Source organism: Neofelis nebulosa, chromosome 16 (assembly GCF_028018385.1).
Source record: "Neofelis nebulosa isolate mNeoNeb1 chromosome 16, mNeoNeb1.pri, whole genome shotgun sequence".
NCBI classification, from domain to species: Eukaryota; Metazoa; Chordata; class Mammalia; order Carnivora; family Felidae; genus Neofelis; species Neofelis nebulosa.
In genome coordinates, this window is record NC_080797.1 from 13506523 (window position 1) to 13520004 (window position 13482).

Below are 13482 nucleotides of genomic sequence, written 5' to 3' on the forward strand. Positions count from 1 at the left end.
AGAACTACCCTACGACCCAGCAATTGCACTACTAGGCATTTATCCACGGGATACAGGTGTGCTGTTTCGAAGGGGCACATGCACCCCCATGTTTATAGCAGCACTATCGACAATAGCCAAAGTATGGAAAGAGCCCAAATGTCCATCCACGGATGAATGGATAAAGATGTGGTATATACATACAATGGAATATTACTCAGCAATCAAAAACAATGAAATCTTGCCATTTGCAACTACGTGGATGGAACTGGAGGGTATTATGCTAAGTGAAATTAGTCAGTCAGAGAAAGACAAAAATCATATGACTTCACTCATATGAGGACTTTAAGAGACAAAACAGACGAACATAAGGGAAGGGAAACAAAAATAATATAAAAACAGGGAAGGGGACAAAACAGAAGAGACTCATAAATATGGAGAACAAACTGAGGGTTACAGGAGGGGTTGTGGGAGGGGGGATGGGATAAATGGGTCAGGGGCACTAAGGAATCTACTCCTGAAATCATTGTTGCACTATGTGCTAACTAATTTGGATGTAAATTTAAAAAAATAAAAAATAAAATTAAAATAAATAAATAAATAGGAGTGCCCTTATTTTCGGTAGTCAATAAAACAAGATTCCACTTTGGCCCTGGAACAATCCCTTCGGGGAGCTGGGGAAATGCTCTCCTACATCTAAGCTGAGATTGGGCACGTTCAGAAACAGCTCCCTGGGTGATGCAGTTGTGAACCGTGTTCTCCGTGAGTAAGGACACTCCCACAGCAACCTGATTCCCTGGAGGGACCTGCGAACAAGGCTGGCCATCCTTGGGCAGCTAGGAACCTGAACTTCAGGAGGCTTCCCAGCATTCCCAGAGAAGGGGGACTCTCTGTGCTTGGACTATCTGTACAAACCATGTGGTTTATGTTGAAACCCGCTTTCCTCTTGGGAGTTTGGAATTTCAGTCCATGTTTGGCAGAGTACCCACGTAACCAACCCCAAGAAAATTCCTGCACACTGGTCTCTATGACATTCACATGGGCAACACACAACTCAGTGCTGGGGCAATGACAAGTGCCCTGTGTGACCTGAGAGAAGACTCTAGAAGCTTGCTCCTGGTTTCCTCCAGACTTCACCCCATATGCCTTTTCCCTTTGCTGGATTTGCTACGAACCAGTCACAAGCATAAGAACAACTACCTGTGGAGTCCTACAGTGGTCTTAGGGAATCATCAAACCTGAGGGTGGTCCTACGGACCCCCAACATAATTATATTTCAAGTTTAAAAATCTAGATGGTTGACACACTTTTCACCACACTGAGTATAAGCATATTTTTTTTTTCTTTATAAAGACATATTTTAAAAGGAAATAATTTGGGGTGCCTGAGTGGCTCAGTTGGTTAAGCGTCCGATTCTTGCTATCGGCTCAGGTCATGATCTCACAGTTGTGAGATTGAGCCCCGTATCGGGCTCCATGGTGAGCATGGAGCCTACCTGGGATTCTCTCTTTCCCTCTCTCTCAAAAATAAGTAAAACTTTTTTAAAAATAAATAAATAAATATAGTAAAATAAAAAAATAAAAGGAAATAATTGAGGGCACCTGGGTGGCTCAGTCAGTGAAGCATCTGACTCTTGACGCTGGCTCAGGTCGTGATCACACAGTCATGGGATTGAGCCCCATGTCTGGCTTCCTGCTGAGCGTGGAACCTGCTTTGGATTCTCTCACCCTCTCTCTCTCTCCCCTCTCCCCTACTCACTCTCTCTCAAAATAAACATTTTTTTTGGGGGGGCGCCTGGGTGGCTCAGTCGGTTAAGCGTCCGACTTCGCTCAGGTCATGATCTCACGGTCCGTGAGTTCGAGCCCCGCGTCGGGCTCTGTGCTGACAGCTCAGAGCCTGGAGCCTGTTTCAGATTCTGTGTCTCCCTCTTTCTCTGACCCTCCCCTGTTCATGCTCTCTCTCTCTCTCTCTCTCTCTCTGTCTCAAAAATAAATAAACGGTAAAAAAAAAAATTTAAAAAAAAAAAAAAACATTTTTTTTTTTTAAGGAAATAATTTAAAGTAACATATAAAAAAAGAGAAAGCCAAAAGAATAAAGAAAAGAGAGAGAGGGACACAAAACAGCATAACATAAAACTGAAGGAAACAGGAGGATAAAGCTGCCAGTAAGGAGTGGAGCAAACAAGGGAAGAGAGGAGGGAGAGGGGTGGGAGTGAAAAGGAGGAGAAAATGACACTCACTTCATGGTCTCTAGGATTTTGATTTGTAAACATATCTAAAACAGGTTGTACATCAGCCACTTCATGAGGAAATAAACGAAGAAATGTTTTATATCCTCGAACCTACCAGATAAAAAGACATTGAATTACTACATGATTAGAAAACACAGAAAGTAACAAAATTATCTTTTTCTTCTATCATCAAAGATCACCACCTACTCCACCCAGTGATCAGAGAATTGTGTCACATCACAGTGATACAACTTGGTAAGTAAACACGGCTATCTTTGCTTCTTACATCATCCATTCACATGTTCTGGCCCCCCTTGACTAACAAATATCAAATGTGCTTCACCAGAAACACAGATAGGCTACAAACTAAAAAGTTTTCCCTCTACATTGTTTATACAATCGCCCTGTGACACTTATGAGGAATTAAGTCCTCGAAAACCTCAAAGGTCCCCAAGTTCATTATGGCTTCCATAAATGCACTGGTGCTCCACGTTCAGGAGAGACCCTGCACTCTACCCGTTGGGCCGGCAGACCACAGATGAGTACGCACAGGGCAGCCCCCCCATGGAGCTCTCTCACTGGCCAAGGGCCTCTTTCCACCACACAGCGGGCACTGCTCCACCGAGTGGCCCCCCAAAACCCATCCCCAGATGGCTCTGAGTCACTCCCGTGGTCAAAACTGCAACTGGTTAAGTCTGTAGGCCAGCACCCACACATCACCTGGGAGTCTGCAAGAATACCGATGATCAGGCCCCACGTCAGACCTGCTTACTCAGAATCTGCATTCTTAACAAAATGCCCAGGAAATTCATCTGCACATTAAAGTTTGAGAAGCACTTCCATTTTCACCACGCTTGTCCGCTTTCTCCTTGTAAGAGACTTTCTGAATTAGTTGGCTCTCTCTCCCCTTCCCCCTCCTCTCTGCCCCTCCCCCATGTCCTTTCTACCTAGGTAGTGCTTGATCTATTCAACTGCGAGACGCTAAATATCTCAGACGTGGTTTCAGCCAAAGGACCCCAGAACCACTATCACTAACATCTGATTCCCCAGATGTGGTAAAAAAAAAAAAAAAAAAAAATGAAACCCAAAATTTATGTGTGAGAACCATCTTTCCTGAAAAATAACATTTGGAAGGTAATTTCTGAACCAAGTACATAAGTATTCTGTCCGCTATAAAGTGCTACATAAATGTTACCTTGGTGATGATGTAAAGAAATTTAAAAGCCAGATGTATGAGGTCAGCTGGAGATGTCTTATCTTGTACTATATCCAACAACAAGTTCATCATCCATTCTAGGAAAAAAATATACGTAAAATATTTACCACAAAATTAAACATTAGTATGATATTGAAATAAAATGCCAGAAGAAAAAACAGATTTACAAATGTAAGAGTGGTTCAGTATTAGTAAACTTGTGTAATCCAAGTATCAATAGAGCAAAAGAAGAAAAACATTTTTTTTTTAATTTTTAATTTTTTTTTTTTTAGAGAGACAGCACACAGGCAAGCATGGGTGGCGGTGAGGGAGAAAGGGAGTGAGAGGAAGAGAGAGAATCTTAAGGAGACTCCAGGATCAGCACAGAGCCTGCCGTGGGGCTCAATCCCATGACCCTGGGATCATGACCTGAGCCAAAATCAAGAGTCAGATGCTCAACTGAGCCACCCAGGAGCCCTGAAAAACATTTTTATCTTAACAGTTTCTAAAAGGGCACAGAATGAATACAATATTCACAACATTCATCCTTGCTTTTAAAATGCAGAAGGGCTCCACACTGGATGTAAAGTCTACTTAAAATAAGATTAGAGGAGTGCCTGGGTGGTTCAGTTGGTTAAGCATCCAACTTCAGCTCAGGTCATGATCTCACGATTAGTGGGTTTGGGCCCCATGTCAGGCTATGTGCTGACAGCTGAGAGCCTGGAGCCTGATTCAGATTCTATGTCTCCCTCCCTGCCCCTCCCCAACTTGTATGAGTACACACAAGCATGCGCGTAAGCTCTCTTTCAAAAGTAAATTAAGTAAACATTTTTAAAAATTTCTGAATTTTAATGCAAGAGAAATATTCTTATATTTAAGAATTATTCTATGTCAAACCAATATCTACTATTGTGCTTTATAGAAGATACCTCCTACAACTACTATGATTTAGTGATAATCACATTCTAGCCAATGTAATAAGGCAGAATAAAAGATTTCTGCTTCCAGTTATAAAGGAATAAATCATACAGAATTGCCCTACCACCAAAAATTAGAAAACTAGACAAATATATGACAAATATACATTCAGCGATACTGGAACAGGCAGTTCAAGGAAACAAACGGACTGGGATCCACAGCTGCCCAGGCTGTCTGCCAGGAGGTGACATGCAGAACTCAGTACAGGGAGTGGGGACGCAGAGCAGAGACAGAGGTTCAAGGAGGCTAAGTCCACTAACATCCACAGGACAGGGTAATGAAGAGAAAGGAATGCAGAGAATGAGCTCCAGTCATCTACAGAGGTCCCCTCAAGTCTTCCACAAGGCCAGGTAAGAACAACTACCAAGAAGCACTGAGTTAAAGGGGGATGGGGTGCCTGGTAGCTCAGTCGTTTAAGTGTCCAACTCTTGATTTTGGGTCAGGTCATGATCCCAGGGTCGTGGAATTGAGCCCTGTGTCAGGCTCCGCACTGAGCATGGAGCCTGCTTAAGATTCTCTCTCCTAGGGGCGCCTGGGTGGCGCAGTCGGTTAAGCGTCCGACTTCAGCCAGGTCACGATCTTGCGGTCCGTGAGTTCGAGCCCCGCGTCAGGCTCTGGGCTGATGGCTCGGAGCCTGGAGCCTGTTTCCGATTCTGTGTCTCCCTCTCTCTCTGCCCCTCCCCCGTTCATGCTCTGTCTCTCTCTGTCCCAAAAATAAATAAAAAACGTTGAAAAAAAATTTTTAAAAAAAAAAAAAAGATTCTCTCTCCCAGGGCACCTGGGTGGCTCAGTGGGTTAAGTGCCTGACTTCAGCTCAGGTCATGATCTCATAGCTTGTGAGTTTGAGCCCCCCATAGAGCTCTGTGCTGACAGCTCAGAGCCTGGAGCCTGCTTCCAATTTTGTGTCTCCTCTCTCTGTCCCTCCCCAGTGCCTGCGCACTCGCTCTCTCTTTCTCAAAAATAAACATTAAAAAAAAAAGATTCTCTTTCTCTCTCCACCCCCCCATCCTGCCCCTTTGCCTCTCTCCCCCACTTCTCTCTAAAAAAAATTTTTTTAATTTTTTTTTTTTTTCAACATTTTTTTTTTTTTATTTATTTTGGGGACAGAGAGAGACAGAGCATGAACGGGGGAGGGGCAGAGAGAGAGGGAGACACAGAATCGGAAACAGGCTCCAGGCTCCGAGCCATCAGCCCAGAGCCTGACGCGGGGCTCGAACTCACGGACCGCGAGATCGTGACCTGGCTGAAGTCGGACGCTTAACCGACTGCGCCACCCAGGCGCCCCTTTAATTTTTTTTTTTAAATGTTAATAGGAAGAAAAGCCATACCAAACAATCATGAATTATAAGAAAGCCCGAGCAGGGGTGCCTGGGTGGCTCAGTCGGTTAAGCATCCGACTCTTGATTTCGGCTCAGGGATTTTGGCTCAGGTCATGATCACACAGTTCATGACTTCGAGCCCCACATCAGGCTCGGCACTGACAGCATAGAGCCTGCCTGGGATTCTCTCTTGCCCTCTCTCTCTCTGCGTCTTCCCCTGCTGGCATGTGCATGCACGCTCTCTCTTTCAACTTAAAAAAAAAAAAAAGCCAGAGCAGCCATATCAGTGTCAGACAAAGCATATTTTGAAACATGTAATATTACAGAGATAAACAGAACATTTCATAATGATGTAAGGATCAATTAGTCATGAAGACTCAAGACTCCTATAACCACATACGCCAAATTACAGAGCCAAATTGAGAGAGCGGAAAGGAAAAAGACAAATTTATCATCATAGTTAGAGATTTCGGTACTCTCAGGAACTGACAGAACAAGTGAAAAAAAATCAATATGGACATAAAAGGCCTATATAACAGTATGAATCACCCTACCTAAATGACACTTACAGGGCACTCTACCCAACATCAGCTGAATAGACATTCCTCTCAAGTGCACATAGAACTTTCAACAAAACAGACGCTGTGCTGGGCTGAGTCTTACTCAACATAAAAGACTGCAACTCACATCTAGGGAATGCAGAGTAAAACTGTAGTGATATACCACCACATTCCCACAAAAACGTAGGCTACAATCAGAAAGACTGGCAATACTAAGTGATGATGAGGATGTAGGGCAACTGAAATTCTCATAGGTTGTTGGTTGAAATGTAAAATGGCACCACCTTTATGAAAACAGTATGGCAATTCATCATAAAAGTTTATCATAAAAAACACATATTTACTATACAACCCAACAATTCCACTCTTACAGATTTATCCAATAGAAATGGAAACACATGTCAGCCCAAAGGACTGTCTGCAAATGTCACAGTAGCATTAATAACAGCCCCAAACTGGAGACAACCCAAATGTCCATCAACAGGGTGAAAGGATAAACAAATTGTGGTTCAACAGAAAATGAGCAAAGTACTAAAACATGTAATATGGAGAAGCCTTAAGAATACTATTTTAACATAAAGAAGCCAGAGAGTAAAGTAGGTCAGTGGTTGCCCAGGGCCAAGATGAGGGCAACTAACTGCAAAGGGACACAGTTCACTTAACCTCATGGGAGGACAGAAATGTTCTACACCTTGATGGTGGTGGAGATACATACGTTTGTCAAAACTCAAACTGTATACTTAGGATGGGTGCGTTTTATTGCATGTAAATTATATCTCATCAAAGGTAGCTTTGAACACTTTAAAGGAAGAATGAAAGTGTATATCGACAGATAAAGAGATCAAACTAGCATTACTTACAGACTATATAATTATTTACCTGCTTAGAAAACCCAAAGAAACTGAAAAACTAGTAAAGTATTTCATTGCACAGCGAACTTTAAACATTACACCCAGTTAAAGAAGCCAGTCACATAAGACCTATTGTCTAGGGTGCCTGGGTGGCTCAGTCGGTTAAGAGGTTAAGCATCTGACTTTGGCTCAGGTCATGATCTCATGGCTTGTGAGTTCAAGCCCCACATGGGGCTCTCTGCTGTCAGCACAGAGCCCGCTTCAGATCGTCTGTCCCCCTCTCTCTGCCCCACCTCCTCTCGCACCTATGCACTCTCTGTCTCTCAAAAATAAAAACATTAAAAAAAAAAAAAAAAATCAGGGGCGCCTGGGTGGCTCAGTTGGGTAAGCGTCCAACTTCAGCTCAGGCCATGATCTCACGGTTCGTGAGTTCGAGCCCCACATCAGGCTCTGTGCTGACAGCTCAGAGCCTGGAGCCTGCTTCGGATTCTGTGTCTCCCTCTCTCTCTCTCTCTCTCTGACCCTCCCCCACTCACACTCTGTGTCTTTCTCTCTCTCTCAAGAATAAATAAACATTCAAAAAAAAAAAAATCAGGGGCACTTGGGTGGCTCAGTTGGTCAAGCGTCCACTTCTGTTCAGATCATGATCTCATGGTTTGTGAGTTTAAGCCCCACTTTAGGATCTGCTCTGATAGCTGGGAGCATGGATCCTGCTTCAGATTCTGTGTCTCCCTCCCCTGCTCACACACTCACTCTCTCAAAAATAAACATACATTTAAAAAAAGAAATATTAAAAAAATAAAATTAAAAATTTTTAAATTAAAAATAAAATCTTTAAAAAGAAACAAAATTCATATATTGAAAAAATAATAAATATAAATAAATAAATAAATAGAAACAAAAAACAAAAGACATATTGTCTGACTCCATTATATGAAATGCTCACAATGAACATTTATAAGAAATTCAGACAGAAAACAGATTAGCAGTTGCCAGGGGCTGGCAGGAGAGTGAGGGTGGGGGGGACCGTTGATGGATATGGGCTTCTCCTGGGGGTGATGAAACATTAGGGAGTTAGTAGTGATGGCTACATGACTCTGTGATGTACTAAAACCAATGAAGTAGGGGCGCGCCTGGGTGGCTCAGTCCGTTGAGCGTCTGACTTCGGCTCAGGTCATGATCTCATGGTTCGTGGGTTCGAGCCCCACGTCGGCCTCTGTGCTGACAGCTCGGAGCCTGGAGGCTGCTTTGGATTCTGTGTCTCCCTCTCTCTCTGCCCCTAACCCACTTGCATTCTGTCTCTGTCTCTCTCAAAAGTAAATAAACATTAAAAAAAATTTTTTTTTTAATAAAAATAAAAATTAAAAAAATAAAACCAATGAAGTATGCGCACACGAGGCTGAACTCGACGGCGTGTGAGCTACACCTCATGAGCACAAGCAGCTTTCATCCCAGAGCAAAACTCAACAACCCACTTAGGGCAAGTGAAGCGTTCTCCGGAGGAAACGTGAGCACCCCAGATAAAGGAAAGGCTTCATCCCAGCATCTGGAACATCCCCAATTAGTAGAAAACTCAACCAACTCACCTGCTCCCACAAAAAATCTGCTCATTCACTCACCACACTGCCCCAAATGGGGCTGCCTGACAGAATTCATTCAGCATGGGTCTAGCCGGAAACACTCCAACTTACAAAAAAGAAGCAGAGGAGCCCTCATCTACATCCGTTTGGTCTTAAATACGGACAGAAATAGTAACATGAAAAGACCAAAATACGCACAAAAGCTGACGCCTGAGGAAAGAGGTGAACTGGAGAGAATGGCAGAGAACAGTCAGAACTGGACTCGCAGAGATTCTGAAAGCCAGCACAGCCATTCCACAAGAACAGAAACCAGAAAAGCAGATTATTCCACATGCTTATCTCAGCAACCCTCACCCCCAAAGTCCCAGGAAAACGAAATAAAGAGATACAAACCCACAAAGAAAAAAAGAAAAAGAAACAACAGCCAAGAGATGTCAGCTGTGACTTGGAAACTGGACGGTGGCAGGGAAACCTGTGGTAACCGAAGCAGCCCGGCAGGCAGAGCCGAGGTGCCGGGAACCGGCCAGCGCAGGACGCAGGAAGGGTCGCAAACAGGATGAGTGCTCTAAGGTCCCCCAGCCCTTGCCCTCGTGGGCAGAAGACCAGAGGTCTACCTCCCTAGAGTGCTGGGCCCCACAGCCAAAATTTAGCCACATTTGGGTTTGCTTTTTTGTCAAATAAAATTTTTAAAAACTTTTTGTTAATGTTTATATTAGAGAGAGAGAGAGAGAGAGAGAACGCACATGCGTTGCGTGCACAAGCAGGGGAGGGGCAAAGAGAGTGGGACACGCAGAATCCAAAGGAGGCTCCAGGCTCTGAGCTGTCAGCAGAGAGCCCGACACAGGGCTCGAACCCACGAACCATGAGATCATGACCTGAGCAGAAGTTGGACGCTTAACAGACTGAGCCACCCAGGCGCCCCTAAGTCAAATAAAATTTAAAATTCAGTTCTTCAGGGGGTGTGCTTGGGTAGCTCAGTTGGTTAAGCGTCTGACTCTTGATTTTGGCTCAGGTCATGATCTCACAGTTCAGTTCCTGAGATCAAGCCCTGCATCAGACCCTGAGCTGATGGGACAGAGCCTGCCCGGGATTCTCTCTCCCTCCCTCCTCTGCCCCTCTGCCTCACAGCTTGCGTGCTCTCTCTCTCAAAATAAACAAACATTTTTTAAATAAACAAAAAATAAAATAAAATTACGTTCTTCAGTCACCCTAGCCATATGTCACTCAAGTGCTCAGCAATCACATCTGGCAACTGGTGACTTTACCAGATAGCACAGATCTAGAACATTCCGTCATCACCCAATTCTCTACTGGACAGAGATGCTCTGAAGAGAGTAGGTCTGAGAGGAAGCCAGGAAGCAGCTGACAACAGCCAGTCAGAGCCTGACTCAACCGGGAGTTGGCACTCTGGGCTAGGAGGCCCACAGTGGGACCCTCCCCCACAGTGCGACAGCACCCAGCAGCCAGCCATGTAGTCCCCAGAGAGAAAACACGACCCAGAAGACAACTGTCAAAAATAGCAAACCAAGGACAAGAGCCCTTAGATGGTAAAAACTGTGGACAAAATAAATTCAAGAACATCTTCATGTGCGAAACAAAGATTAAAAAGCAAAACTATGTGGGAAAAGCTAAGGGGCCAGAAGGTCACTCCTGGAAACTCAACATGCAGTCCACAGGCTCCCCAGAAAGAGAAAGCGGAAGCGGACAAATGACCAGCGCCACACCAGAAGTCCCCTGTGCCAAAGGATGCAAGTCTTCAGCCTCAGACTGACCAGCATGAGAGAAAAGACCCAGAGCACGTCACACGCCTCTGAAATATCAAGTTCTAGAAACTTTCAGCAGCAAAAACAGACTCCTGAAAAAGAAACTTGGACTTGGTAACAGTGGGTGAGGGAACCGTGCCTTCTGTCTTCACCGAGCCAGGATGAAACGTATTTCTTCTGCCTGAGACAGGGGACCGCTCAGAAAGCTTGCCTTGCACAAAACCTTCAAGGTTACCTGAAGAGGAAAGCAGCACACCACCAGCCCACTTTTTAAAAGGCACGTATGTGTACACTAAAGCTGACGCTCAAGGCCTCACACGGTAACGTGTAAAGTTTCAACAGCCCTGTGGGACAGGTAGTGCTAATAATCCCCATTCTACAGGTGGGGAAACTCAGGCCACAGCCGCTGAGGGGCTGCACTGAGATGCACACCCAGGCAGCCTGGCCTGGGGCTCCGGCACCCAGCCCCCACCCCCCACCCCGTGCTGCCTTTCCTACCTTCCTCCTTCCTAAGTTCACCACCAGAAGTGTTACTTTTGCATATAAAAAAAAGTGTTATCAGGATGAAACAAGTCAAAAATAAGGGGTACCCGCTCAGGTCAGGATCTCACAGTTCTCGACTTGGAGCCCCAGGTCAGGCTCTGAGCGATCTCACAGTTCTCGACTTCGAGCCCCAGGTCAGGCTCTGTGCTGACAGCACACCGCCTGCCCGGACCCTCTGTCTCCCTTTCTCCCTCCCTCCCCCACTCATGCCCGCTCTCTCTCCTTCTCTCTATCTCAAAAATAAACAAACATAAAATGACAATAAACAAACAATGAAAAACAAAAGAAACACAAAAGTCAGTGCCCTTAAATTGAGTTAAGGAAGCCGGAGCCTCCGTGTCTCCATCTACACAGACAACTCATCACCCTTCGACGGTGATCCCCGTAGAGGGCTGGGCGCTAACAAAATGTGCCTGGAAAACATTAAAATTCACACTACGAGCAAGGGGTGCCGAGACCCCGCGAAGAACAAACAAGACCGGGGCAATGCGTCGTGGCGCCGCGGCGGCGGGCACACACGTGTGACCGAAGGACCCACCGCAGGAGGAGCGGCCTCTGTTCTTACCGAGGTGTGGGTCCAGCAGGTGAGGCTGCTCCTGGTACTTGTCCATGATCACTAAGAAGGAAAACACGAGGGTTAGCTTCGCTGGGGCAGACATGCCCGCTTTCCCTCGCCGCCTTGCGCGGCGCAGCCCCTGGGGCACAGGCCACCTAGGTGGCTCCCCACCACCACCCGCCGGCCCCTCCTCCCCGCGTGCGCGGAGCGCCTTCCTCTGGACCCCGTTCCCCCACCTCCTCTGAACCTTTCTTTGCTCCCTCCTCGAGTCACAAGTCCTCCCCTTCACCAGACAAGACACCTCCCCGCACCCACTTCTCCCCACGCCCGACCCCGCAGACCCCAGCGGCCGCTGGCACAGCTGTCAGATCCCGCGGCCACCTGCCACACACCTGCACCTGTGACAACTTCCCAGGAGGGGAAAAAGGGCCTTCGCTGGCCCCCCGACGTGCCCTCAGCCTCTCGGCAGTCGTGTGCACAAGGTCTTGTTTTTGAACCCCCGGTTCACGGCCAAAGAAACAGCCTCAGAGCAAGGAGGCAAGGCGCCCGAGCGGCAAGCGGGACGTAAAAACCCTGGGGTGTGTCACCAGAGCATATGCTTTGTCAGGGCAGCCGCCACACTGCCCCTCTCTCAAAGTCAGAGGGCCGTCCTGATAAAGCAAGAGCACAAACCCACGCCGAAACTTCGTGAGCAAGAAGGGCCCGCGAAGGTGGTTTTCCTGGACGACAAAAGCCTGACCGCCCAGCGGTGGGGCCCAGGGAGCCCTCACGAGCTGCTCCCGAGAGACGGCTGCAAAGGTGCAAGCTGGGAGAGCTGACACCTTAAGGGGAACTACCGCGCGCGCGACCCACCGCCCACCGTGCCCCGAGCCTGGGCTGCGCCGCCCGCCGCTACCCCGCCGGGTGGGGTCGGAGATCCCGTGGTCTGCGGCGCTCTGGTCCCCGTCTGCTTCTCCTGTCCCTCCCTCCCGGTCCGCACGGCCGTCCCCGAGAGCCGGGGCCGCCCTGGCGAGGTCCACGCCGGTGTCCTCACGCGGGACCCTGCACAACCCCGCCCTCCGATGACAGGCGGGAAAGGCAGGGCCCGCGGCCCCGGCGCCTCCAGGTGAGGCCGCCCTAGCACACACGCCCGGCTCCCACAGGTGCGCGGCAGGGGGCAACCATCGCACGGGGAAAGCAGCAGCTGCGGCCCGAGAGCGCGTACAGAAGGCCACCGGTCCCGGGCCGCACGCGCACCTCGGAACCGCTCCAGGGCGCCCTCCCGGGCCGCACGGTCGCCGAGCACCGCCGGCAGGCGGGCGAGCAGCGCGCGCGTCTCCGCGCTCTCGCAGAACGACTCGAGGAAGCCGCCGCGGGCCAGCGCCTCGTCCTCCGCCCCGTCCTCCGGCGCGCCCGCGGCCGGCTCCTCGCCCAGAGCCATCCTCGCTGCTCCGGACCGCGCCTGTGGACTGGAAGCTCGGCCCCGCCCGAGCACCGGGACGGGGGATGCCGGCTAATGCAGACGGAGGTACTACTGCTGAGGCAGAGGGGGCGGCTACCGACGCTGGCCCCGCCCCACGACCTCCGACCTCGCGCCTCGGACCCGCTACGGGACGCGCCGGCCGCCAAAATAGTGCGCAAGGAGGCGGGGCCGGGCCTTGTGGGGCGGGGCCCGCGTGAAAGAGAGCCTGGATCCCGCGCAGCCGGGAAGTCCGGGGACCGGAGCCTGATGCGCGGCCTGGGGGCGGGGCCAGAGAGAAGGCAGGGCGGGGTATGAGGTGGTGCTTTCGATTGGGGTGGGGTGGGTGGGAGTTGTGGGGGCAGTCTGAGCTCGGGGCGGGGTGGGGTGGGGTCTGAGCCTGTCGGTAGGGTCGAGGCGAGGAACCGGGCCTGAGCTCGCTCGTGAGGTTGGGCGGAGGGGGTGGAAATCTGAGCTCGGGGGGAATGGG

The 13482-nt window shown here is 48.6% G+C and overlaps 1 protein-coding gene across 4 annotated transcripts in view; it reads right to left on the reverse strand.

Moving 5' to 3' along the window:
- The window catches only part of TBCD (tubulin folding cofactor D), a 161194-nt gene extending 148077 nt beyond the window's left edge, over nucleotides 1-13117 (reverse strand). For 2 of the 4 annotated variants that reach the window (XR_009254831.1, XM_058703381.1), the window contains exons 1-4: nucleotides 12791-13116; nucleotides 11564-11614; nucleotides 3405-3502; nucleotides 2219-2320 (exon numbers count right to left, since the gene is read on the reverse strand). Coding sequence is in view for 3 of the 4 variants with exons in the window: in XM_058703381.1 (XP_058559364.1) it covers nucleotides 2219-2320; nucleotides 3405-3502; nucleotides 11564-11614; nucleotides 12791-12974 (435 nt within the window). In the remaining variant the exon portion in view is untranslated. Of the gene's footprint in view, nucleotides 1-2218; nucleotides 2321-3404; nucleotides 3503-11563; nucleotides 11615-12790 lie in introns of all 4 variants that reach the window. The other 2 variants (XM_058703379.1, XM_058703380.1) reach the window with 2 other exon arrangements.
- Between the last annotated feature and the right edge of the window lie 365 nt (nucleotides 13118-13482).